The sequence below is a fragment of the Phoenix dactylifera genome, chromosome 8 (genome assembly GCF_009389715.1).
Source record: "Phoenix dactylifera cultivar Barhee BC4 chromosome 8, palm_55x_up_171113_PBpolish2nd_filt_p, whole genome shotgun sequence".
Lineage (NCBI taxonomy): Eukaryota > Viridiplantae > Streptophyta > Magnoliopsida > Arecales > Arecaceae > Phoenix > Phoenix dactylifera.
The window spans coordinates 24,527,579-24,555,468 of NC_052399.1; the positions used below are offsets into that span (position 1 = coordinate 24,527,579).

At 37.1% G+C, this 27,890-nt stretch overlaps 2 protein-coding genes across 2 annotated transcripts in view; both read left to right on the forward strand.

Annotated features, from left to right (window-relative positions):
* Positions 1–14,661, forward strand: part of LOC103721130 (mediator of RNA polymerase II transcription subunit 23) — a 67,089-nt gene extending 52,428 nt beyond the window's left edge. The window contains exons 16-21 of the mRNA XM_039129345.1: positions 2,120–2,268; positions 5,738–5,978; positions 6,053–6,827; positions 8,199–8,380; positions 13,833–13,936; positions 14,112–14,661. Of these exons, the coding sequence (XP_038985273.1) occupies positions 2,120–2,268; positions 5,738–5,978; positions 6,053–6,827; positions 8,199–8,380; positions 13,833–13,936; positions 14,112–14,313 (1,653 nt within the window). The 3' untranslated portion in view covers positions 14,314–14,661. The remainder of the gene's footprint in view (positions 1–2,119; positions 2,269–5,737; positions 5,979–6,052; positions 6,828–8,198; positions 8,381–13,832; positions 13,937–14,111) is intronic.
* A 4,618-nt stretch (positions 14,662–19,279) lies between these two features.
* Positions 19,280–21,012, forward strand: LOC103717026 (transcription factor MYB20-like). The gene is made up of 3 exons (XM_008805253.4): positions 19,280–19,515; positions 19,878–20,007; positions 20,164–21,012. The coding sequence occupies exons 1-3, from the start codon at positions 19,383–19,385 to the stop codon at positions 20,786–20,788; spliced, it is 888 nt and encodes a 295-aa protein (XP_008803475.2). The 5' UTR covers positions 19,280–19,382; the 3' UTR covers positions 20,789–21,012.
* The last annotated feature ends 6,878 nt before the right edge of the window (positions 21,013–27,890 follow it).

Genomic DNA, 27,890 nt, shown 5'->3' on the forward strand with positions numbered 1-27,890 from the left:
GTGAAAGGACATTCAGCTAGATGGGATGTTAGCGAATATAAAAGGAAGAAATTTGAAAGGGAAGGAAATAAAGGAAGACATACCAAATTAAGACTACTTGAAAGGGAGAGTATTTTATGCAGACTTGAGACGTGTACCAATGTAAAAGATAGATTGGTCATCAGAAGGTTAATTTGACTCTTGAACAAATGAGATGCTCGTCAATTGCATTCATAGGTAGTTTCTTTTTATTTATCTTTAGGTGACAATGAAACTTAAAATTAAAATGGAATAGGATTGAGGAAGAGAAGGAACTTCTAAAAAAATTTATGGCTGGATGGTAGTGATTGGTATCTCGTGCAAATTTGGAAGTGGGCAAGGTTTTTAATACCAGTATTGAACTTCGTGCTATTTTTTCATTTGAATGGTATGGTATCGATATGATATTTGTATCGACCAAGGCCTGCAATCTTGGTACAGTGTATTGTATCAATACTTACCATTTTCGTACAATACGGTGCGTACCTGATTGGGACAAGTACCATCCTTTTTTCTCACCTTTTATCATGATACCATCTGAGTTGGTATGGTATGATATGTGCTCTGTTTTTAGGCGGTATCGGATGGTTTTGCTTAGTTCGAGCTGGTATAGACTGATTCGACTCATATACCGAACCAAATCTCGCTATTGCACTATATGGTACAATACAGTTGGTCTGGGTCAGTTTAACAGACCTTGATATTGTTGGACGTACTAAAACTAACATACCGCAAAATTGAAAAACCATCGGTAGACTGGTACGACCAATATGGTAGCACCGGTATACATCAAAACACTCTGGTACAAACTAGTACATATGATATAGGATTGGTATAGTTGTTTTGCAATCCTAGAACCTATCATAGTGTCGTTTTTGTTCTGGAATGGTATGATATGGTACAAGTCATACCGTCTCACTTCTTTAGTATTTGAAACCATAGAACTAGGTGACCTATATTTCAAAATTTTACATTTATTCTATATACTTCAGATTTTCCAAGGGCATTTTGAAATGTTTAATCAAACTTTGAACTTTAAGGTAGTCGGTTTTGGTTTTGGTATAGTTGATGTGAGGAACTGAAAAGTGCTGGTTGATATTTTATGTCAAAATTGGTCAAAATATTTTTACCTATTCAAAATTGTGCTTTATAATCCTCAAGTGGGAGATTTGTGGTTATCACATATTTAACTTTGGCATTTGGATATGTGATCTTTGTGTTTGGTTTAGTGCATGATCGAGGACTGGTATGAGATTGTCATATTTAGACTTGTAGGTTAACTTTTAGATTTTCTCTTTTTCCCCTTAATGCTAGAACTTGGTTATAGATTTGACTCTTTCTTTGTTTATAAAGTTGTTTTGTGGGATCAGTCTAAGTTAGGTTATGGTAGGTTAGAAATTTTGAGATGAGCCAAGATGGCCTCAGAAAAGAAAAAAAAAAGAAGCTTCAATTTTATTTCAATCTACAAAACTTTTTTAGTTTTGAAGCAACATATGCAATAATTTACCCGACTAATCAAAATTTAGAAAGACCAATATGCGTTGTAGTGTCCACCTGGATGGAAACGAGGGAAAGGGAAGAGGCAAGTAAAGGACTATTTATTTGGTTCAGACATCCATTTCCTCTATTTGACTACGTTCACTATGCTACTAAAATGGCTATTTATTTGGTTGAAAACTTACTTTTCTTGTACTAGGAAGTAGGAACTTCATCTGATCTATTTTGTGGGACTAATCTCAGCTGTTCATTGAATGACTTGCTAATGGCTAAATGTAAGGATATTAAAAGCTGAAGTAAAGGCTAAAAATCCGGTCTTAGTGATTCCTAAAATCCATGTGCACATTTGTTTCCTTGGCACACATCTCGTCGTCAAGCTAGGCATGGAAGACTTTGATTGGTTCCAACAAATATACAAACCCAAAGTGTCATTCCGATACTTCTTTTTTTTACTTTTGCACTTGAATTGATAACTATGAATTTCTTGTTTGTGCCTCAGATTTCATTTTGTTGTCAAATTTCGTCTGATATTTTAAGTTGATTTTTTATATCTTTTTCTTAAAATGAGAATGCAGTTCATCTGTTGAAACTTCGTATTGCACAGATAAGTTTGTTAGACAGGCCAGAGCTTCAACAAAGGATTAAAATGTTTTGCGCAAATCGTCCTTCTCCCGAGCATTGGCTTAATAATCAACCTCCAAAGAGAATTGAACTTCAGAAAGCTCTTGGGAACCATCTCTCTTGGAAGGAACGGTAAGTGTTGCATTTTAAATTGTACCAATCATCACAATTTTCCATAGTTTATGAAATACTAGATGCAAAAAGCAATAGCAGAGTTATTGAGTTTACATTATTCTCATAAAAAATGAATGTGGGTGCAAGTATTTATGTAAGCCGATACTATAGTCAATATGTTGATAATTGAAAACGATGCAAAAGGGTTGTGCATTCGGGGTAGATAAAGTACCAAATGAAATTATGACTCAGTATATGAGGGAATGAAAAAGTTGATAGAACCAAAGGTTGAAGTATTGGTATTAGTAGCATAATGATACGGTACAAGACCACACCAACACATGGTACATCTCTTTGTACCAATATAAAAAAATAGAGGTGAGATGCCATATGTTCGTTCATTACCAAAATGGGAGTTGTACCGGTACCGATACCTTACTGGTAAGATCTGATATAGCATGTATGGATTTGTATGTGTCAGTGTTTAAACCTTGGACAAAACAAAGAGAAATAAAAACAACAATTTCAATGAATTAATTTGGTATAAGGAGAGGAAAGACAATAACGGGTTATTAGCTTAGACTATAGTCTGCCATACCGTTCGGTACGGAACGTACCGTACCGTACCGGCAGAAAATCGATATGAAACACACCTTCAAGTCGGTACAAGACTCGTGCCGTCCGTACCGAGGCGTAGCGCCCCATATCGAGGTGTACCAACTTGTACCGAGGTGCATACCGATCCGTACTGCGGCGTACCAAGATGGAGATTGAGAAAAATGATTGGAGAGATATTTCGGTGCAGAGATGTACTGTACCGTACTGTACTGTAGCAAACTGTACTGAACTGATAAGATACCGATATGGTACCCAGTACCGAGATTGCGGATCTTGGCTTAGATTGTTGATAGAATGATATAGAGAGAAATGGAAAACACTGAATTTATTCTTTAACAAATTGGAGAAAGCTTGTGAAACCATGCTAAGAATGGTAACTGTGTATGGATGATACATTGAAATTTTAAGGACATTTTTTTGCTAGAGTACTCAAGAGCATTAGGAGTAACTGTGACATGATAAGTGAATTTCCACTAAATGGATTACATTAAGGATCAGCATCAAGCCAGTATTTTTCTACACTGCCCATAGATGAACTTGTTGCTAGTACTCAATAGTATGTATCCTGGTGTATGTTGTTTGCAGATGTAAAAATATGAGGGACTTGCAAATAGAATGAAATTTAAAGATGCTGAATGCAAATTTAAAATGAGTTCCAGGCCAACATTAATGGACAAGGGATATTAGCAAGTGATCAGTTTGTTTTGTAGGATGTTTTGGAGAAAGAATATGTAACAAACTTAACAACATTAGATATGGGTAGGTGCTTTTGGAGTATTATTGTAATTAACACAAGGTCAGAAAATAATATAAAGTGTTAATAACATCTCCTATGCTACATTGCTCAAATATCAAATGGTAAACAGGGTGCAGGCAAATACGATTAAATCAATGGCAAGAATGTTGAGATGAATATGTGGCAAAACTTGAAAGGGTAAGGTGAAGATCAAGGGTAATTAGAAGAGCTATTGGAGTTAACTTGATTGAGGACAGTGTGATGTAGAGCCAATTTAGATGGTATGGGTATCTATTTCAAAAATAAGGAGTCTCTTATAAAGAGAAGGACAAGGCTCTCTTGTCATCCTTGTCATGGATTTTGTTGGAGCATTATTGAAGATTGTTAAAATTTAAGAATCTGCTTACATGGATTCCTTGTTAGACTTTCATCTCTCTTTCCTTCCTATGGAACTATTAAAGTCATAAAACAGGTTCTTTTGCAAGTATACCTGTTGAAAGTTTGAATTTTGCATGCAGGACCCTGTTACTCTGTGTTATACACGAACACCATTTTTTTGTGCACCAATACCGTTGCAGTTAACTAGCCACTAACTGCTGTTAACTTTTTTTCGTGACACTGACTCAAATAACCTTGAGGATCAACTAGTCCAACAGCAGTCTGGAGGGTAATTTTTTCTTTTTCTTTTTTTCTTTTTTTTTTGTAGATTAACTTCTAACTCAGGTTAACTGACTCTAATCATGAATTCGACTGATAAATGCTAACAGTAGCAAATGGCAAGGCCCTGATGCAAAAAAACTTGTTTGAAAGGGTATTCATGCAAAATACGACATGACATGGTCATACATGCAAATGTGAAACTTTAAAAATGTATACTTGCAAAAAACCTTGAAGTATTTGTTTCCCAGCCCCTAGCATGCCATTGCTTTTCTTCATCCCTTCTTTTAGAGTTTATGTTCAGAACTTTTTTATTCTATGAGCAATTGGAATTGTTCACATTTACATTAGAGGATGTCCTTTTAATTCTGCATAAACCTTCTTGTTCCACTATCATGGAGATGATGGACATATTTTGTAGCGACATATATCAAGCCTTCTATTAAGAAGCTCGTTTCAGTAGCGTTTGTCAATACTGTGTTGATGGCTCTCGTCATCAAAAGATAAGCCGATTACTTATGCTTCAATTGCATCTGTTTGGTGACATTAGCCTGAAGTTAGAGATATGTAAGGAAAGTCACAAGATGAGGAGATAAGAAATACAGTTTGGTTGATCATGTATATAAATAATAAAAGAAGGGAAAAATAGAAAATATGAAGATGTGGTGTGGAATATAAGAATGGACACCAAGGTGAAGAGGAGGGACGGCACACACGCATGAGAGAGAGAGAGAGAGAGAGAGAGAGAGAGAGAGAGAGAGAGAATGGTGAAAACAAGAAAGGAGGTAATCAAATATGGGAAGAACAGGGTTATGTTACATACAATGATAATAATTTGTTATTTTTAGACTAACATGTTCACCTTCCAATCTAAAATTGCTGTTGACATTAATTATCTTTGAATATTAGAGGGCAAGGAATATCATGTCTTGCTGTTTTTCTATTTGATATATCTGTTTCATATATTTTTTTTTTCCAGTTTATTATGACTAGAATTTCCCTTAATGTGTAACTGTTATATTGCGATGGCACTACATGTTGGCTCCCCTTTCCAGTGCATCTTGTTTTTGCCTGGCAAAGACACTAGGCAGTATTTTTAACTTGTTTATTGTCTCCTGACATTTGCATATTGATCTCCTTGTTCTACCAATTTATACAAAGATTGATACACAAACATCTTCGATGAAGGGAAATCTAAATTTAGACTAGTGTGAGAAAACATTCTAAGGAGTGAAGGGGTGTTTCAGTAAATGTTCCCTTAGAATAATTTTTGTTATTTATGTGTAGCTCATTTTAAAATACTTCAGAAAAGTATAGTATATGCATGAGTCAAGTTTATTCAGGCAGAAACTATTAAAATAATGGTTTTCAGGTTTTCATATGCCATCATGAACTATTGAGTTATTCTTCTGTATTATTTGATGTGTCGTAGCCTCTTTAGGGAAATCCTTCTAGTAATGATTCCAGTCATTGCAGGTATCCTCCTTTCTTTGATGATATTGCAGCACGTTTGCTCCCGGTTATCCCACTAATAATTTATAGGCTCATTGAGAATGATGCCACAGATATTGCCGATAGAGTTCTTGCTTTTTATTCTTCACTTCTGGTCTTTCATCCTCTGAGATTTTCATTTGTCCGGGACATTCTTGCATATTTTTATGGTCACCTTCCAAGCAAGCTAATTGTACGGATGCTCAATATGCTTAATATTTCCAAGGTAACGACTTCTCTTCATTTTTTTAACGTTATTTAATTTTCTCAAACTGTCCCATTGACACTCTTTTTTTTCAGATACCTTTCTCAGAGTCATTTCCTCAACATGTTGGTTCATCAAATCCTGCTATCTGCCCTCCACTAGACTACTTTGCTACCCTTTTACTAGGTCTTGTGAATAATGTCATACCCCCTCTAAGTACTAAGTCAAAGTCAGATTCAGCAGGAGATCCTTCTAGCAGTTGTGCACGTCCAGTTCAAAATAAATGTCAATCATCTTCACAGCCTGGCACAACCAACATTTCTGATGGGCAGAAAGCATTCTATCAAAATCAGGATCCTGGGACATACACACAGCTTGTCCTGGAAACAGCAGCTATTGAGATCCTTTCGCTTCCAGTGTCAGCTTCCCAAATAGTAACTTCATTGGTTCAAATTGTTGTTAATGTACAGCCAACACTGATTCAGTCCAGCAATGGGCAACATGGAGCGTCAAGTGGACTTGGGCAAAATTCTGGTCTACCAACATCTCCATCTGGTGGCAGTACCGAATCCTTGAGCACAAACCGTTCAACTTCTTCAGCAACTGGAATCAATGCCACCAATTTTGTTTCCAAAAGTGGGTACTCTTGCCAGCAATTATCATGTCTGATGATCCAAGCGTGTGGCCTTTTGTTAGCCCAGCTCCCACCAGAATTTCACATGCAGCTGTATTCTGAAGCAGCACGTATCATTAAAGATTGTTGGTGGCTTGTTGATGGTAAGAGGTCGCTTAAGGAGCTAGACTCTGCCGTTGGTTATGCTTTGTTGGATCCAACATGGGCTTCTCAGGATAATACATCAACAGCCATAGGTACAACTTAAACTCTCCAGTGTTTCTTGTAAGCTATCTGGAACATTCTTTGTTATTGCGTTTGAACACTTGGTAAGCCGTTTTGATGCTACCTTCGGTCACTGTCAGTTCTTTCATAGAAAGGGGAGCATATTGGGAGGCAGAGGTTCTTGATACAATGTTCTACTTTGCTAGACTAGAAAGATGTTAGGAATAATTCTTAAGTTTTTTGGTTCTTTTATTACATTCTCTGTGGTAGTATAAACAATTTGGCATGTCAAAATCCTCCAAACAAGAAAGAAGGAAAAAGTGCTAGGTCATCTTGGACAGGACCAAGGATGGCGAGGCTATGGCCTGGACAACGCATGGAGCCGTATCCATTTCTAACGGAGGAATTGCATCTTGGATGTGAATCATCATATGCATCCTGAAGTTACTGCACAAATTAATTCTGTAATTTTTACTGTGCAGCTGTTTACCAATTTCTTTATATATTTATTTAAGAAGCGTCTTTATGCAATGTAATCAGTGACGCCGGAGTGCTTAGGGCTCACTTCCTAGATGAGTGGCGTTGAGCCAAAATTAGACACGAGATTGGACTGCATGAGTCGGGGGACCGTGCAGAGCGCATGTGCTCGCTGCACGGGTCGCGGGTTCCGTATGCGCATGGGTATGGGAAGCCAAGCTAGATTTGTTTTGTTAGGAAAGTTTGATGTTAGTTAATTCTAGGTGTTTTAATTTTTGTGAACTTTTTTTGAGAACTTTTGATGTTATTAGAAAAGTTAATAGTTAGGGTTTTTTGAGTTAGAATGGGATTTGGAATCCTGCATTGGAAAGCTGAAGAAAAGAATCTCATTGTAGTACGTATAAATACCCCCATCGAGGCTCCTCTTGTAATCATGCTTGAGATATTTGAATTATTGATTAGTGAGAATTCTATTATAGGAAATATTCTTCCATTGCCTTCTCCATATTCTCTTTCTCCTCGCTTTTGGTGGATTCCTAGGGTGTGCAAGTGAGTGTTGTGAGAGCTGTATCCTTTGAGTGGCCTGCCAAAGTCTATTTGTTGGCCTTGGAAAAGAGTGATCTGCCTTGCTTGTCTTCCAACTACCGTTTGTCCGTTCTAACACTTTGTGTCGTATGTGCCATAGTGGGATTTCTACCTTGCTACAATTGGTTGTATCAACATACCCTTCCTCCTTCGAGTTTTAACCCAAGTTCAACACCTCCCGACGTCAATCAGATTCATTTGCTTGATATCCTCTAGCATTATCATGAGTTGTTTGCCTTGAAACCTATTTAAAGTTGTATTTTTGTATTTCCTTTGCTCATGCCCTCTGCCCATGAATGTAACTCTAAATGCTTTGCGAGTAATATTTTTCTTTGTTTCAGGTAATATTGTGGCCCTTTTGCATTCATTCTTTAGCAACCTTCCCCATGAATGGCTGGAATCAACCCATACAGTCATTAAGCATCTTCGCCCAGTTACTTCTGTTGCAATGCTGAGAATTGCTTTCCGGATAATGGGCCCATTGCTACCTCGTTTAGCCTTTGCTCGCCCACTTTTCATGAAGGTACATAAGTTAACTTTTTCTAGCATCTTCATATGGAACATTTGACTTTGGAGCTTGTAGTTCAAAAGTATCAAGTAGATATGAATTTACTTGTTTAATTTCTTTTATCAGATATAGCCAGATTCTTTGTCATAATGAATGTTACAACCTCATAATCTACTTCTGAAATAATTGCTGCTTGTAACTGTCTTTAGTCTTCTTGCCTCACGATGTCTTTTCATGAAGTTTAAAAATCTTGATAAATTAAAAAACATAAACTATGATAGATTCTTCTACTAAAGCACATAGAAATTTAGTTACTTCAGGTTTAAATTGCATATCTGCAATCTCATTGTGTTTGGTGCTCTATGTAAGTGTCAATTACCAGGCAACAAAGTCCGGCATTTGTTGATCTATTATTCCAATCTGTCTGAACTTCAACATATCTGCCCATTTCCACTAAATTGAGCCTCCATCTAAAATAAATCCAGTCAAATTTTCCATTTTCACGATGTGCATATGTCAAGGAAACTTTTTCTGTGGATATGGATTGTTTGTTTGTTAGGCATGTTATTGTGATAGGTAACTCATTGTCTCCCGTATTGTACAAAGTCAAATGGTTAAGGTCATAGAGCAATACACATGCAAATTGACAAGCATACCAATATGGTGAAGATGTTACACATACTTCAGATAGGATTCCTTTCAATTTGAAATCTGTCAAACAAGAAGGCATGGCATTTTTCATTGGCTAGCAAACAAAAGAGAATACATGAAAAGATGAAGTTTGCTGTGTATGTCAGTGATGTTTTGCATAGTAGTTTGGGTCTTGATGGATAAAACATCATGATGGAGCTGGGGACATGTTTCTAATTGAAAATCAGAATGATAGCTGTGGTAAAGAAAATGGTTGTCAATCTCAGGGTGATTCAGTGAAGCATACAGGTCCAGGGATAGAAACTGGTAAGATAACCGTCCAATAATCATGTTGCAGACGTAAGTTAGTTCAAGTGTTTATCATCATGAAGAAGCTTAAAATTAGTTTTTGGAGTTGAAAGATACTGGAATATTGTGATTGTGGTGAATAAATTGTGTACCTATTCACAGTATGCTTCAGCTGCTTGTGGAAGTCTATCTACTGAAAGTCAATCTGCTGAATGGAGCATTGCTGGTTGTAGGTATACATTAATGAAATGCTCTATTACAATTGATTGGTGAACTAAAGTAAATTTTATTTTTGCTGCGTTATATCTTGATAGATGTATCCGTATGATGCAATAAACATAATAGACTATTATTTTGACAACTAAAACACAGATTAGGTGATATTTTCACATAATTTTATTGTATTTATCTTGGGTTATAATTTGCATTTCGGATTGGTTTTTAATTAAACTAAATTGTGTTAAAGCTAAATGTATTATATATGTTACAGGAATGCACCATCTATTGAGTATCAATACCAAACATCACCTAATTAAGAATAAACTAACAAGTACAGAAAAGTATAAAATAAATTAAACGCACCTATTAAGTCCACAGAGACAGAATAGTTGGTGTCATAATGATCATTATCATCATGTCTTGGATGGGAATACTTCTCCTGCAACTGTGGTAGCCTCACTTATGCACAAATTATCGTGTATATCTTCCATGATGGCCATAATAATGACCAAAACTTCCTGAGTAGTTTGAGTCAAAATGTTTGGCTTTGGCTCAAACTGCCACTGTGACCAGAAGGATCATGGTATCTTACAGGGGCTGCAAGTGTATCATCCATCTCTGTCCCCTTGCCCTGAGTGATAAGGCAATCAAATATAGGAGCACTACTAGCTACATCAGAGCCTTCGCTTGCTGCTTTGCCACCTGACTTGTGCTTCTTAGTGATTAGGCATCTTTGCAAATAGATAGGCATCTTCACCATGTTGATCAACACTCACCCAATGCTTAGACAATTAAAGAAGCCAGATTAAGTTCGATAAGCATTGAACTCATACTTGACGTACCATAATAGATGGCGTCAAAGTGAAATAATGAACTTTAGAAAAACGCTTTTTTTGCAAAAATAAACATCTAGTTTTGTAGGGAGTAGCACTTACAAAGGTTGTTCAGTTTCTCAAGGTCATTCCATGAATTTTTTATTGCAAAGTGGAATAATCAAGAAAGAGCAATAAGAGAGTTGATCTCTATACAACGTATGCCAGCTATGCTATATATTGGTTAGTAATAGACACGAGCAAGGTCTGTCAAACCGGTACTGGGATCCGTACTGGTCGACGTCGGGACCTGTTCGGTAAATATTTAATTGGTAATTATTTTTTTTGAATTTTTTCAATGAATTTAAGTCTAATTTGATTTTTTTAATATTTTTTGATGTTTGTATGATCTCGGTTTAATCTAAATGATGCATCTTATTACTTTTAAATAATATAAATTATAAAATGAACAACATAAAATTCATCGAATCAAGTAGTAATGTGAAAATTAAAAAATAATACAGTCAATTACATACATTTAAAGTCCAAGTTACATATTGATATCTAAAATCGGATCAAGCGGCGATGCCTCTCGTAGATATCCGGGTGATCAGCATAATCAGGAGGCATATCAACCCACCTCTCTAACCAAACGGTATTATAGTTTTGTACGTTTGTCACATAAGAAATGCGCGCCGGGTTAGGAGAGAGAAAGCACACCTTATTTAGCCTTGAATCTTCCTTCTGATAGCTGGAATTGGTGTTTGTTGATTTTTTGGAAGGAGAAGCGGCAGATCTGCTTTCAAATTACGTTGGGAAGGCCTTCTCAGGCTGTCCTAATGCTATCAGGTGGCAGTGGCAATAATATCATAACCAACTCGGTTCGAAACTGGTTTGACTCGGTGCGAACTGGCTGGTTTGCATTGAGTCGGCACCGAACTGACCGGTTCCGGACGGTTCCGATCAGTAAAGAACCGGTTACAGCCGGAACCGAATAAGATTGCCGAATCGACTCGGTTCGTACTGGATAGGCTCGATAGTGCTTGAGCCGGACGGTTCGGCCTGGTTCGACAGACTCCGGACATGAGCAATGACTAGTATACTTACTAGAAACTTTACCCATCATTTCCTGTTGAAACTCAGCCACCTTAAATAGACTTAATCTGTCCCTGACAGTTTAAATGCTCAATTTTCTCCCATACAGATTATATATAACTATTAAAAAAGTAAGTCACATTTCACCCATTGTTAGCAATAGAATGTAATGCATTGTAAATAAGCTTCCCATATTTTTTCCAATATACAAATCTGCTGTATATGCACTATTACAATTTCTTGTTGACGCGTAAGCATACTCAAGTGTCCCTTTATGGATTTAATATGAATTCTAAGTGTAATTTTGTTGTTAATGTGTAACGCAAGCATTGTTGTGTTATGTCAGTACTGAGAAATTACCTAAAATTTTGCTTGTGCATCTTAAACGACCAATCCAAATACCTATGTTGTCCTGGATTTTCTTGGATTGTTTGAAGACTATTTTCAATTGTTTAGAACCTACTGTATACACTTTCAATGCTCTTAAATTTGCTTTTATTTTGTTTTTAAAAAAGAATAAAGTAGTGTACTTAAGACTTGTCTTCCTCTATCAAATGTTGGTCTTTTGCTAGCTATCAACCGGCACAAGCACAATGCATGAAACTTTAATCTTTGCACTCAGATCATGATACATGCATTGTAAACCCAAGAGAACACCAGATATTCAAGTGAGAGGCTATACACATTTTAGAATTCATGAAAGGGCAAAACTTTTTCAAAAGGCCTGAATTGTGGCCAGTAGTCACAAATGGGTGGTGCCTTTCTTAATACTTGTCAAAGACCAATTTAGGGGCTCATGTTGTACTTTTTTAGTATCCTCATAAGCTGTAAGACTCTTAGACCCTTCTGTTTAGCTTTTCTTATGAAGGAAGGTAGGGGCAAGAACCTTCTTCTCTTACGAGTATAATAAGGAAATTCATCTGTTATAATAAAATGGTAATTAGTGTTTAAGTAGACTTTATAGCAATCTCTTAGAATATATGAGCTAAATTATTAGATATGTTGACCGTTCACCGCTGATTATGCATTCAACCCAGAGCAAGGACTTCACTGCATTTTACAAAATTTCTCTTTTTTCTGATTTGAAATATATTTTTAATCACAGCTTGATTTGATCCTTATCTCTCAGAATTTGTAAAGTCCTTGTCACACAATTCCCTTTCACAGAAAATCTAAGTTCATACTGATGAATTCCTCATTTCTCTCTCCTCAAATAAATATTTAAAATTCGACTCTCAACCTAATTATTCATGGTTGTTAGGTTTCCTTGTAACTTAGGGGTGTGCATGGGCCAAGTTTGGCCTAGGCCCGAACTTGAGCTTGGTTATCTAGCTCAAGCCCAACCTAACATGAACCTGGGCTGGGGACTTAAAGCCTGAACCCGATCAAAACCGGGTTCATTTTGCATGCCAGGCCAGACCCAATTCAAATCCCAGACAAATTTAACCAAATGTGTAAACCTAGGCTTGGCCTGGATATTTTTGGGCTTCATATTCAGGCAGAGTCAGGTTTCAGGGCCTAAATCTTGAGCCTGGGCCAGGCATTTTCAGCTCAGAATATGTCTGCTCCTAGTCCATTTGATGGCACTATTATACCTCTGCATAAAGGCTGTCAATTGAACCAAGCTGCTCGAGTGCTGCTCAAAAACTCCAATTAGGCTCTGTTCGAACTCTTTGTTCTCAATCTCGAATTTATTGTAAAGTCAAACCTGAGAAAAAAGCTGGCTTGATCAATATCAGCTAAATAGGGTAGAAATTGGGCATGTAGTATATGTATTTACGTAGTCAACCGCCAAAATTGGTTTAGTGGCTGAAGTCTGGGGCATGTAGAGTGAGACAGCTGGACCCTTTCGGTGTGACTCACTTTCTCATCAACTCAGCATCACATCCATAATTCCCTTTGGTGCTCTCCTCTTGGGCCTTCTTTTATTTAGACATGAATTGGGCTTTTATTCGAGCTTGAGTTGATATTGAGCTAACTTGGATCCGTGCTTGATACGAGTGGGATTTGATTTTGGCTCAATATAACATTATGAAGCCGGTTGAAATATTGTTTCTTCTTGATTCAAAATTGAGCCTGACTAAATATCTTTTTTAGCTGCATATAGAGTACAAGTGGTGCACAGTTATGCGATGACTTGTGTTACCATGACAAGTGTTCCAATCAAAATGTCTTTCAAGTTTCTAGAATGTGTGGGAATTAATTGAATACATGTTATCCAGTGAAATTCTATGTTTCTGTCCATGGTTCATGCTACTGCAGCACACGTGATGCGTGTAATATAGCTCAGACACTTATTAGTTATTGCACTTAAATCTATGCTGTATTCATGCATTTTCTTTTTCTGGAGAGATGACCTTTCATTAAAGATTCTCTTTTCCATCTTCCCTTGTGATATGTAGACTTTGGCTCTTCTATTCAATGTGATCGCGGATGTGTTTGGAAAGAATACGCAGCCCTCAACTCCAACTGAAGCATCAGAGATAAAAGACCTTATCGACTTTCTGTAAGACTTTGCATCTTGTATCCCCACACACGAACACGTGCACATTGCAGGCGCGCGCGCACACACACACACATACATTGCAGAGAGAGAGAGAGATTTGCAAAGTTCATGGTACCTTTTACCTTCCAATCAATATGCAATGTTTCACATAGCTAAAAGAGCTTATTTTCATCAGGCATCATGCTGTCATGTATGAAGGACAAGGAGGGCCTGTACAGAGCACCAGCAAGCCCAAACTAGAGATATTGACACTCTGTGGCAAAGTGCTGGAACTCTTGAGACCCGATGTACAACATCTTCTCTCTCATTTGAAGACCGACCCAAACTCCTCTATTTATGCAGCAACTCATCCAAAGATAGTACAAAATCTGGCATAAACAGTTAAATATCTAGTCCATCATATACTTAAACTTGTGTTTCTACAGCCTCATGTCTCATGGTACACACTCAATAAAGATGTACCCAACTTGTGGATTGTAAGCTTATACAACTAGCAGTCCCTCAAATTTAGGTATTGATAGTGGGCCGTGGATCAATATGATACAGGAACTTGATATGGCATTGTAATTGTATATGGTATGGCAGCTATTCCAACTTAAGTTTTGATATAGGGCTCAATATTGAGATGTATACCCAACTTCCTTTTTTTATTTGCAGAAGTCCTATGGATATTGGATTTACTTATGTTGAAGAGTTAATTAAAACTTCAGAATTAGTATTTAAAAGTGCAGTTGTACCTGTTAAGATTAAGTACTAAAACATAAGGAAGTTCTATGTACTTTTCTGGATATACGTCAAACCAGTTCTGGCTGTTAGGAATTGGTTGCTTGAACATTCAAAGATTTGAATAGGATAGGCTGTGATGTCTATTAGAGGAGATGTTTGGTTTGTTATAATTATCAAATGGCATGTTCTGCATAATTTGGCTCCACCGTATCAGAAGTAGATTTAAGCTTATTCCAGCCGAAGCTGATTAGTGAATGGCTTCACCTCGTTGATTTATGGACCTGTGGCCTGTGGATTCTTACATCCAACATTTTCTATTGGAATCAAGATGTTCTTGGCCCGACATAGTTTTTTTTTCTCCGTTAGGAAACCTAATTTGTGTTAGGTTATAAGTAAATGGAGCTCGAGCAGAAAGGATTAATTCGTTGGGGGAAGAATCTAAGATTAGAATCTATGAAATTTAGACTAACTTTATAAGTATATCCTCGATAGGTTAAAAAGATCGAAAATTTGAAGTATGCTGAATCTTGCGGACCTTATATGGTCTCCTAGAGTTCAGACCAAAGTGTATTTTGTGAAACCTAGGCCTGGTCAATTCTCAATATTTTAAAGATTGGTTTTTGGTGGTTGAGAGGAGGTTTTGCCATGGTTGCTGCTCATAGCCATGAAATATGGGAAAAAAGTCTTTGCACCTGCATCGGTCTTGATGATTCTTGTTTTTAATGCCATGCCACCATACGTTTCCTTGGAATTTTTTCAAAAGGTTATTCGAGTTTGTGGACATGGTTGCAAGTATGTAGCATAAAATGTGGGCTGCGGTGACGCTGCCACTACGCGGATTTCTCCACTATTATGCGCCGACTTCAATATAAACCCTCTTATGTTCACATGAATTCGCTTGCTTGGCCGTTTTCGCTTGATTTTATCAAGCAAGGTCATGTGAGACAATCCTTAATGCTTGCCCAAAAGCATGACAAGAGAGTTAGGGCTCATTTTGGTATTGCTTTTATTTTTTATTTTTATTTTTCGGAAATATAAGAAAAAAATTGAACTGGAAAAAAATGAATAGGCATCATGGAGCCTTTCTGTTTTTGGAATCGTCTGTAAAAACTGAGTTTTGGCAGGAAAATTTGTTGCCTTCAAAAAAAAAGAAAAAGAAAAAGAAAAGGAGCAAGGAATGGCAGAAATTGTATGCAAATGCTGTTTCCTCAAGTTTATATTCAAAGGACTTCTTTATATATTCTTGAACCATGTCTCAACCCCATTTTGGACATTTTGAAAAGTATATTTCCCTCAACTTTTCTGTGTTTATTACATTACTATTTTTGTTATAATTTTCCTCTAGATGTGATGAACCTGCGAATTTAGGAACTAGTTGTAGTATATATTATCCATAATGACTTAAATCGGGTGCAAGTGCAAATACAGAGGCATACCATAAAAACCCTGTAAATGTTCTAACCTTTGTCTTTTACAAACTTCAAGTTATTCTGACGGCAATTTAGGCTTTATTTGGCACTATATTTTTTTTACAAAATATGAAATTTGATGTAGAAAATATGTTTGATTATTGTTTTTGTTTTTTTCTTAATAACTATTATTTATAGAAAAATAGATTTTCACCTCTTTTCTCAAGGTCCTTCATTTTCTATCCGACCTCACCCTCGGACTCGTCGCCCCTGTTGCACCCCACACCTCTTCTCCCTCCAATTGTAGACTCTTTGGGCCTTGTTAGCCATCTTTCCAGGCAATACCGAACTATCCCTCATCCTCAGTAGTCACTGGCTCTTTCCCTCGGCTGCTTCCTTGACGGCCTCTCTACCCAACGCTAAGCTTTTTCTGATTGTATCGCCAGCCCTATCGCCGCACCCTCTTCTTTTTCTGCTCCTTCGCTCTCCTCTCTATTTGATTATGGGCTCTGCCTCGTCTTCTATTGTGTCGCCACCCCATCCTCCCTCCCTCTCTCTGCTTGGCTGCCTCTTTGCTCGATGTCAAGTCTCCTTCATCCCTGGCCATTTGGCTGGCCGCATCTGCCCTTCCTCTTTCTCATCCCAAGCTACATTATTGACCATTTGTTATACATATATATATATATATATATATATATATATATATATATATATATATATATATATATTATTGTCAAAAATCTAAAAAAAAAAAATTGGTTCCAATGTTTTTTTTTTTTAAGGAAAGGCCAACTATGCCGGTTTTGTGTTCTCCTCGCCCAAAATTTTATGGCATCTCGTTTGCCTCTTTTTTTATTTTTATTTTATAATTTTAAAAAAAAGGTGAGAGTGTCTGAATTATTTTATAATTACCTTTCAGAATACGCTACCCAGGGTTAGTAAGTTACCCTTCGTACCTTCATTATGTGCCACCTTTCTCGTTTAGAAGTATACATGCCACTTGGTACCCATTTGTAACTTGAAAATTATTTACTAAAATGTTCACATCAAAGTGAGATGGATTGATTGAAACTGGAAGCCAATGCAGTGATCCCTCCGGAACAAACCTTGCCTTGCATAGGGTATAAGTCTTCTATTATGTTCCCATGGAGTAAAAACAAGTCTTGGGTTCTCAATGGGAGAAAGACCCATGCAAGTAGGTCCATCAAAAAGCTTCTGAAGTTCATTAAATTCTAAGTGAAGTTGAGATCTGGGATCATCTGTCATGGAGTGGAGTAGGGGCTACTGTATGTAGGGCGGTCAATTGTGTATGTACACATACGGAACTAACTCTCCCCAGTTCTTCTTCTTTTTGTTCTTTTCCCCTTTTCTCTTCTTTGTTTCATATAGGTATTATTGAAGGTCCATCTTCCGTAATGGAGCTGACGAGAATCTCGCCCAACTCCGCCGCTTGGCGTTTTTGTCCCCACCACACCGTTCATATGAGCATGGCCTTCCGCACTATAAAGTCCACTTCTTAATGTGAAATAAGTTAGCTGCCAAATATTTTATTTCTCCATAGCAAATAAATAAATAAGTAATAAATAATAAAGATTACTAGTCGTTTTTATGAAGCAAAGATAGCCAAAAGGTAGATTAAGAATTGCATTTGATCATGGAGGTTGCCGGAGTCACATAGCATAACATGAAAGCATATTATTTTATATAAACAAGCATGTAAATTTTGAAGAGACTAGCTATTTAGTTACAAGATCAATCAAAATTTGTCTACACCTTGCTGAGCATAATTGACTATGAATAGGTAAAATTAAGTAGTAGAAGAAATACGTCGATAATCATGTCAGAGATTTCCTTTTCATTCTATTAGGGAGGACGATCATGTTTTAGAATTGTTGATGCTAAAATGATGCTAGGACAGAAGAAAAAAAAATTATTATTTGAACTTGGACAAAATTTAGAAGGACCTTACAAGAAGCTCAATGAGGGCAGAGTCATTAAATTTTGATGGTTATTAGAGTTTCTTTTCTTTATTTTTTTTGAATTATTTTCCCTCTCTTTCTAGTTGCCATTTATGAAGTAACTTGAATTAATTTGGTCCAACAAATTAGTGTTATTCCTTACGCGTCAATCCAAATGGCATACAGTCTAAATTTGATTAGTTAAAGAGCAAACCACTTGTAGATGATGGAATTTGTAATTTCAGCTCATTAATTTGGTAATTCCACCCATAGAGTGGCATGCATGTTCTTTTTTCTTTTCTGTTAAGCTGTCTCTTAACATTTTAAGATCAAATAAAATTATATACAAAGTGGTTAAAATATATTGGCAAACTATATCCCATGGGTTCAAGGGGCTCTAAACTATGGGACCTTATGTTATGTTGTCTAGGATAATCATAGTGGTCATTCAATGCTATAGTTGTGAAGGAATCCATTGCTTTGTTAATTAATCTTGAGCACTGAAAGCACCAAGATGACACCACCATGACCATTTAATTATTCTTCATTCCCTTTGCATTGTTATGCTATTGGAAGTAATGGAAGAGGTAAGTTTCCTCTTCAAGTTTATGCCAGTTGAGGATGTTACACTGCTTTGCCCTTCTCATGCTTGTCACACACACACCAAGATTATGAACAAAATTACAAGGGTGCAACTAAGACAAAGTTGACAACTTAATGCATCTTGGCAAATTACTAGGTTAACACATTCATTGGTTGTGGATCTAGAAGTGGAATCAAATATGTCATGACCTCATCAAATCATGAACTCTTGCAGTGTAATTACGTAACACATGCTCTCCTAGTGTTTCTAGACAAACATTTGCGAGTTTTAGACAGTCAAATGAAGGTCTAACATGAGGGAACTATAGTCCAGCCTCATGAAGAATCAAGGCATTTAAATTTCCTTCAACCATGCTTACAAGTCCAAGTAAAACTAATCTACGTGGTGTCCTCTATCTTCTAAGAAAACTTCACGAAGTGAGCCCGGCAGGCTTGGGACCGAGCCGCTTACACACCAAGCAAAGACCGCCAACGGATGAGGTGGCGCTTTCCGGACACCCACTTCCCACGTGCGACCAAGCCACCCTCCCTCCCTGACACGTGTACACGAGCCTCGGACTCCAAAGCATGGAGAGCCCCATGCCCTTGCCTCTCCCCCTCTAGAGTTCAAGTTATAAAGGCAGGTGGTGGTGGTGTTGAAGGCTGATAGTCCCATCTCCTACTCTCTCTCTCTCTCTCTCTCTCTCATTCATCCCTCATATTTTGGTGGTTTGTAGGAGGGGGTCTAGTTGAGAGGCGAGGGGTGGAAGAATGGGGAGGCAGCCATGCTGTGATAAGGTGGGGCTTAAGAAGGGGCCATGGACAGCAGAGGAGGACAAGAAACTCATCAACTTTATCCTCACCCATGGCCAATGCTGCTGGAGAGCTGTGCCCAAGCTAGCAGGTCCCTTGTTTAGATATCGCTTGCTTGGGATCCTCTTCTTTGTTTGGATACTTCAATTTGTTTATTAGGAATTTGATTTAGATGAGTTTTAGAGTTTGGAGCTTAAGTTTGATTTATGTTGGTCTTTTGATACGATTCATGTCTATGTTTCTTTTGGTAATCGTGATAAACGTCTCTTTCAGTGACATCTAGGAGTATTACCTTCAGAATAAAAAAAAGATATCTAATTGCAGACTATGTGGTATGTGGTGAAAAATAATGAAAACTTTAGTGTTAAGTCTGATGTTTATTGATTGATTTTTTTTGTTTCTTAAAACGTTTTAGAGTTGTTATTGATGGATACCATTCTATGGCTTGTACAGGATTGCTTAGGTGTGGGAAGAGTTGCAGGCTGAGATGGACAAATTATCTCAGGCCTGATTTGAAGCGCGGATTGCTGTCAGAGTCTGAGGAGAAGCTGGTCATTGAACTCCACTCTCAACTTGGGAACAGGTCCTCTCTCAGCGCGCGCTCTTTGATTTGCTCTTTTTTTGTTTACTTGGTTGATTTCTTAGACTCATTGGTTGCATTTAATTTCTTCCTGGTGCTTTGTTTTGGTTTACTTTATCCTAAACAAGCCTTTTTTTTTCTTGGTTTCATCTCTGGCAGATGGTCCAAAATTGCTGCTCATCTCCCTGGTAGAACAGATAATGAGATAAAGAACCATTGGAACACCCACATAAAGAAGAAGCTAAGGAAAATGGGAATTGACCCACTCACTCACAAGCCCATCCCTTCAACTGTTGACCACCAGCAGCAGCAGCAGCAGCAGCAAGGATGTGCTTCAGTGGACGGAAATGATAAAAACGAGCAGCTCTGCTTGCAGCCTCTTCCAAAGATGGCACAAGAGGAAGCAGAGGAGAAGGGCATCACAAGCTCGTTCGATCCTACAGAGATTGATGCATCTCTTAGCAAATCCCCTGGATTTTGCACTGATGAAGTGCCTGTGATCGAGCCCCATGAGTTCGTAGTCCCTTGTGCTTCCTCGACCCCTTCCATCTCCTCTACTTCCATCTCATCATCATGCTCTTCTTCCAGCTCTGAAGCTAAAGCTGAGGAAATACAACTTCCATGCATGGAGTGGCCAGAGTCGTTGTACCTCTGGGGGCTGGATGACTTCATGGGATTGGAATTTCTCAATGATGATGGAGATGGAAAATTAAGCCTTGATCCTTTTAGCCAATACCAAAGAACTGCTCTGGATCAGGAGTCATGGAAATTTGAGCTTTTCTGATATCGTTCTCCATGTCTTTATAATTTCTGGCTACAGACAATAAAAAGAGAGGCTCTGTGAGGACTCAAAAAACTTTTTTCATCATCTCTCTTTCTTCCTTTGTTTTTGTTATTCTGGTTAGTTTTTTTCCATGAGAAAGAATAAATGGAAACTAGATCTTAATGGGGGATGTAATCTTCTTAATTTATTGCCTAGTTTATGAACAACCGATATCAACTTTGGTACATGCTATGCTGGAACTGAAAGGTGTCCAAATGATTTAGTCTGATGCTAATGGATATCCCTTGCTCATGAGCTTTACTTGTATCACTTACGTCCAGTGGATGGCCAATCATATCCGTCGACTTGACTGTGTCCCAAGAAGACCACCTACCAGAGTCGATGGGTTTACTTTTACACCTGTAAAGGAAGCTGTAATCAATCATTTGAACATTATGAGCAAATAATGCACTCGGTGGTCTTGCCACTAATTGTTCTGTTCATCACTACATGAATGACCTAAAGCCAACCTTTTCGAGTTTTTTTTTTTTCTGTGAATTGTTTTCCCACATAAGTCATCAAAACTTATTCAAGAATTCTAGTCCTCCTTCCAGAAAGGAGCGTGCAATTTGCAGAAATATGCGGTTCGGGTTGCATTTTTTATCCTCGAACTTGAATTGTTGGAATACAATTCCATTGATTCCCAAATCCTCATTTCAAATAGGAAATTTCACAGCTTTGACATTTACCACAACATATTTGCAGCATTCTGTGAAAAATTCTCATTATAGTTGTCGATGAGGACATTGCCGTTCTCACTTTGAATATTATAGTTCTTCAAACTATTACAGTTGACTTGGAGATTTCAAGCTTCCTTGGCATCAACATATACCCAAAGTTTTGGAGTATATCCTACGCATGACATAGATGCAGCTTACTGGAGACGAGGTGGAGAGCAGAAATTTGAGACTATAATTGTGAGTTTATCACACTGTTGTTTTTTTCTCCAGTGTTCAACTGTTGACCTGCATCAAATTCATCAGCTGAAGTTATCTTTGGCCCATGAGGTATGCAATTTTTTAACTCTAGTGAGCGGGGCTGGGACTGGAGGAACTACATTTCAAGGCTACTGCAGAACCAAACAAAATTCTCCACATTTAAAATTTCAGAAATGATTTAATTTTTATAGATGGAAATGTAGAACACACCTGAGAGTTCTTGACTTTCACAAGATACGAAACCTTAGCCGAGAGCTTTATATCTGTTGTTAAGTATTATCTTAATGCATCTTGATAATGTCTACTACATAAACACAAAATGGTGGAATTGAAAAGGCTAGCTATCATCTTCACGTTAGCTGAATGGCCATATGGCCATTTAGCTTATTGGTAGTTGGATTTGATCCCACGAAGTTGTTGTTTAAGCCATATTATGAACAAAATTGATTTTGGGTGGCATCTGAAGTCGAACAACAAGATTACATGTTAGAAGTTGATGCTCTCAGCAACAAGCAAGTGTGCTTCTTTTCCAAGATAGGACCACACCTCATATTTTTGACCATTTTAGCAACAGTGATCTTCACTGCATCTTTTATAACCTATCTGAAGCATGAAGCTATCGAGCTTAAGATACCATGTCTAGGTGCTTGTTTCAGTCCATGTAAACTCTTCTTGAGCTTGCACACTGATGACCCAAAGATTGATTTAAAGATTGATTTTGATGATCACAAAACCTTGAAGTATAAATACTAATGTTTGTGTTGCAAGGAGAAAGATATTTATTTTGCAAGGAACATAGCAAGTTGGAAGAACACAAGAAGGCCTCCAAAGCTCTCAAGAAAAGTTGGAAGAAAGCTACAATTTATTGGCCCAAGTCTCAAGTTCAAAGGATTCAATTTAGAAGAGCAAGTTTTAAGAAAAATTCAAAGGAAAGGCACTCGAGTCGACTCCTACAGTTCCGAGTCGACTCCAAGGAGCAACAGACAGACGGACAGAAAGATTCATCTCAGAACCTGTCAACGAGTCGACTCCTGAAGAGCGCGAGTCGACTCCGATGCTTGCCGAGTCGACTCCAGGGTAGTATGAGTCGACTCCTAGGAGTCACAGGCAGAAAAGTCAGAGAGGAGTTTTCGGGTCTGAGATTCGAGTCGACTCCAGTGGAACGCGAGTCGACTCCGATGGTTGGCAAGTCGACTCCAAAGAAAGTGAGAGTCGACTCTCAGAGGAACACAAGAAAAAAGTCAGAGAGCCAATTTCAGACACTGAGAGCCGAGTCGACTCCCGCAAAGTCTGAGTCGACTCCAAGACAGCGCAACCCCAAAGACAGAAGACGGTATTTTCGTCTCTGAGAGGCGAGTCGACTCCAAGACAGTTCGAGTCGACTCCAAGGCAGCGCGACCCCAAAATACAGAGGATCAGTTTTCGGGCTCTGAGAGCCGAGTCGACTCCAAGAGAATCCGAGTCGACTCGAGGAAGAAAATCAGAAAATATGTCCTCTGGATTTCTGAGAATGAGCCGACCCCTAAGCGCCCGAGTCGTCTCCAGCTATTGGCGAGTCGACTCCAGTTTGGTCCGAGTCGACTCTAGGACAAAGCAAGCACATTAATTCAAATTTAGAACAGTGGCTGAGTCGTCTCCAGTAAAACACGAGTCGACTCCTGCAACAGGCGAGTCGACTCCTGATCGCGCGAGTCGACTCCGATCCCAACGGTAATATTGTCAGGAAGTGCAGACTGTGTCCAACGGCTCTATTTTTGTCTCTAACGGCTAGATTCTTGTTTCCACACCATCAAAAGCTATAAAAACAAGAGGAGAGCTAGGGGAGAAGGTATGGAAGTGGGAAAGAACATTTAGAGAAGAGATCTCAAAGAGATTACAAGAGAAATCTCCCATAAGCACAAAAGGGCCATCCGAAGTGAAATAGAGAGAAGAAGAGCATCCAAGCGAATCCCAAAGCTTCCTCTCCATCCGTGTGCTGCCTCGGTGATCCTCTACTTCGTGCCAAATCAGAAGAGGGTCAAGTAAAGAAGAAGCCGAGCTCCTTCATCTTCAAAACTCGTTTGAGGGCTTCTCTTTACCCTATTTGGTTATATTGTTATATTTGCTTGTTTAAGAAGCTTTGATTTGTTTTTAAACCTTTATTTTAATATCTTGTAACTTGATTCAATCAAGGGATTGAATCAAGGGGTTAAGGTTTGTTGGTGAGCCAAAGGGAAAACCAACGATAATAGGTTTGTTGGTGAGCCTAGGTTGAAACCAACGGTGTAAGGGTTCGATTGTGATCCCGGAAAAACAATCGGGGTGGTTCTAGTCGGTGAGCCTGGAAAAACCGACTGAGTTCGTTGTGACCTCGTAAAACAACAAGTTGGGTTGTGAGCTTGTAAAACAACCGGCTGTAATCTGTAGGATTATAGTGAAATTCCCAAGAGGTCTTGGGGAGTGGATGTAGGTGCTGGGGTGCACCGAACCACTATATATTTGTTGTGTTTGTAATGCCTCTTGTCATTGTCTAACTAACACACTTACTTACTTAGATAGATTGCTTGCTTAACTGTTATCCGCGCATCCTTTAGTTGCAAGCATATTCAATCAAGTCACATTCTATACATCAAACTGTTGCTAAGTTTGACTTTCACTGTGCATCCATACAACTTAGCATAATTAATCAAAAACTTTCAGAAGTAGGTTAAAAGTTTTAAAAGACCCAATTCACCCCCCCTCTTGGGTTGTATCTACTGGGCAACAAGTGGTATCAGAGCAGGTGCTCTAAGTTTAATTATTGATCTCACGATCAAGAGCCAAAGATCATGACAACTCAAATAGATAGTTTTCTAGGAAAAGGACAATCAATTGATACACCTCCACTATTTAATGGCATAAACTATACACATTGGAAAATACGCATGCGCATTTTTATTCAATCACAAAACTATTATTTATGGAAAATCATAATAAATGACCTTCACACACTCTCTCAAACTATTAATGAAAAGGACTTAGCACAATTGAATGCTAATGCTATGAACATATTATATTGTGCTATTCAAGAAACGAAGTTTAATGAAATTTCTGCATGCTTATCTGCTAAGGAGATCTGGGATACTTTAGAAAATATTTATGATAAATCTCAGATTAGCTCACATGTGCTTCAATTGCCTACTAACAATGAGATTGCAGAAAAAGGTGTTGAATCTCCCACCTCAGTCGAGTCGACTCCAAGTATTCCAGAGTCGACCCTCAAGTTAACCGAGTCGACTCCAATAAGGACCGAGTCGACTCCGAGGCAAATCAGCTTCCTAAAGACAAAGAAGAAGAGGAAGCAAGAAAGAAAGAAAGAGATAAAAAGGAAGAAAGTCTTGACCAAGGAAGAGTCAAGCAAGGAAATAAAAGCTAGGAGCAACAATAATGATATTAGCTCCAAGGAACTACAAGAGGTAACTAACGTTTGCTTTATGGCACAAGAAGATAAGGTAAAATCTGAATCTAATTTTACACCAAATGAATTTCATGAAGAATTTTCGTATGATGAACTGTTAAATGCTTTTCATGAGTTGTATGGTGAATGTAGAAAATTAGCTATGAAAAATAAAAATCTTAAAAAGCTAAATTTGGAAATTTCAAAAGAAAGAAATTCTATTGCTGAAATACACGACAAACTAAATTCTGAAAATAAAAGCTTAAGGTTATTTTCAGAAGAATTGATTCAGAAAAATCATAGCTTAATTAACGAAAATCAAAACTTAAGCGAAGAAATTAACCAATTAAGATCTGTTATTAACAAATTCACTGTAAGTTCAGAAAGATTAAAAATGATGTTTGAAAGCCAACATGCTGATTTTGATAAATCAAAATTTAGCTTGACTCCTTCACTTAGCCATAAATCTCTAGAGAAAAAGGTTATCAATTCACCAAGCAAACCATTAAATAAGATAACTTATTTCAAAAATGAAAAGAATGGGCATAACAACTTTACCTATCGTTCTAACACAATTAAATCAAATGGTAAAGTTATTACTATCAAACAGATTTGGATTCCAAAAGGAACCATATGTCCTAACTCTCAAGGACCCAAGCAAGCTTGGGTACCCAAAATAAAAATATGAGGATGTAGACATAGATGTGCCAAGATACCCATGAAACAAATAGATTCATACAAATGGGTGTTCTAGACATATTGAAACTTAAAATATACTTATGAAAAGTAATTTTAAATAATAATAATAATGAAATCAGTAATCCTTGCATCTCATCATTATTTTTGTTTTAGTATTTGATTAAAATATGAATTGCATGCATTGATCAATTTTGTGATATACTTTTGGAAATATAATCAAATCACTTCATTTTATAGGATACTTTACTCACCATTGGATAAAGTTGCTAAATGATTAATCATTATTAAGATTAATTCTATGAATTCTCTATATGCTTGATTGAGAGTTTTTATCCATGGCATTATTGTTTATTGATCATAGATATGATAATGTGTACTTGGTATGCTTTTGAATATATGCACTATGAATACCAAGATTAAAAAAACCATCCTTGGCACATAGAATCAACTCATGCTAGTATGTACTTAATCTCAAAAGACCTTGCCATAGGCTTACTTAGATTATCTACTTAAAGGTCAAAGTTTTGCTATGCATGCTAACTAAGGAAACAAACAAAAATCATTTCTAAATCTAAAGATGTTGTTTCCACCTCTAAGTTTTCAAAAGCTTACATTGGATTTGTTCTTGGAAAATAAAACTGAAGTATTTTTCTGTATTTACTAAATCTTGTAAAAGCGTTTCAAATGAAAAAGGTTTCCAAACTGTGAAGATCATGGCACAGTGTTGAAAACCAAACTCCTGATTAAGGTTATACAGAAAATAATATTAAATTCAATTATTTCAGCTCCAAGGACATCATAAGTAAAATAGGGTTAATAGAATTCTTGAAGAAATGAAAAAGACAATTATGTATGATAGTCATCTATTTTTTTTTAAAAGACTATCATCACTGCTTGTCATACATATGATTTCTATTAGATCTATTTTTGATGAAAATTTTGACCTTCTGAAAAATGGAAAATGAACCATTGCATATCTTTCATATTTTTCAGTCGTACATGTTATGCTTGATATGCTCTTATGAAAATAATGCCAAATCTGATAGAGATATGTCTATCCTTGGATATCATTCATCAAGCAATGCATATAGAATATTCAATGAAAAGTTTTTAGTTGCAAAAATATCAAGTCATTTTATTCTCTATGAGACTAATGATTTATTATCAAGATACTAAAATTAGATTATATATGTATATGGTTAATTTTTTACATATAACAATCTGAAAAACTTGTTAATAATTAGAACCAAAATTAGATTTTTCAGATATGCACTTAATGAAGAAAAATTGATAACTACTAAAAGACTAAATCAAGAAAAGATGAAATAGATCTTGATAAGACTTTTGCATGATTAGAAGTAAAGATCACCATTATCATTTGTTTGCCTCATGAGCTTTATAATCTGTCAAATGAATGTGTAGAATTCACTCCTATGTGGTTATTTCATTAAAAAAAAAAGGGGATCTATGTAAAATAACCACCATATTTAAAGATTACACATTACATATATGATAAAGCAATATGTGATTTGGAACAAGCATCAAAAGCATGATATATAAAAGCTTAAGTAACCTTTTTGATAGAAAGTAATAGTGATAAATCTATGCATCAAAAATAAGAATTTGTGATATCTTATTTGCTCAAAGTATGCATTGATGACATCATTTTTGGTTCTACTAATGAAGAGTTATATGAAGATTTTACTTAGCTCATGTAAGGTGAGTTTGAAGTATATATGATGAATGAATTAACATCTTCTCTCAAACTCCAAATTAAGACAAACAAGAAAGGGGTATCTTCATTGACCAAAGTTAGTCCACAGGAAAACCCTTATAGAAGATTGGCATGAAGAAGGTATATCTATGACCCCATCTTGTAGAATTTGAAAAGGATGAGCAAAGTAGATCTATTGTTTAAAGCTGTATTGAAGCATGATAGAATAATTATTTTATCATACAGCTAGTAGACCTGAATGTATGCTTATTATGTGCCCTTATGCAAGACTTCAAT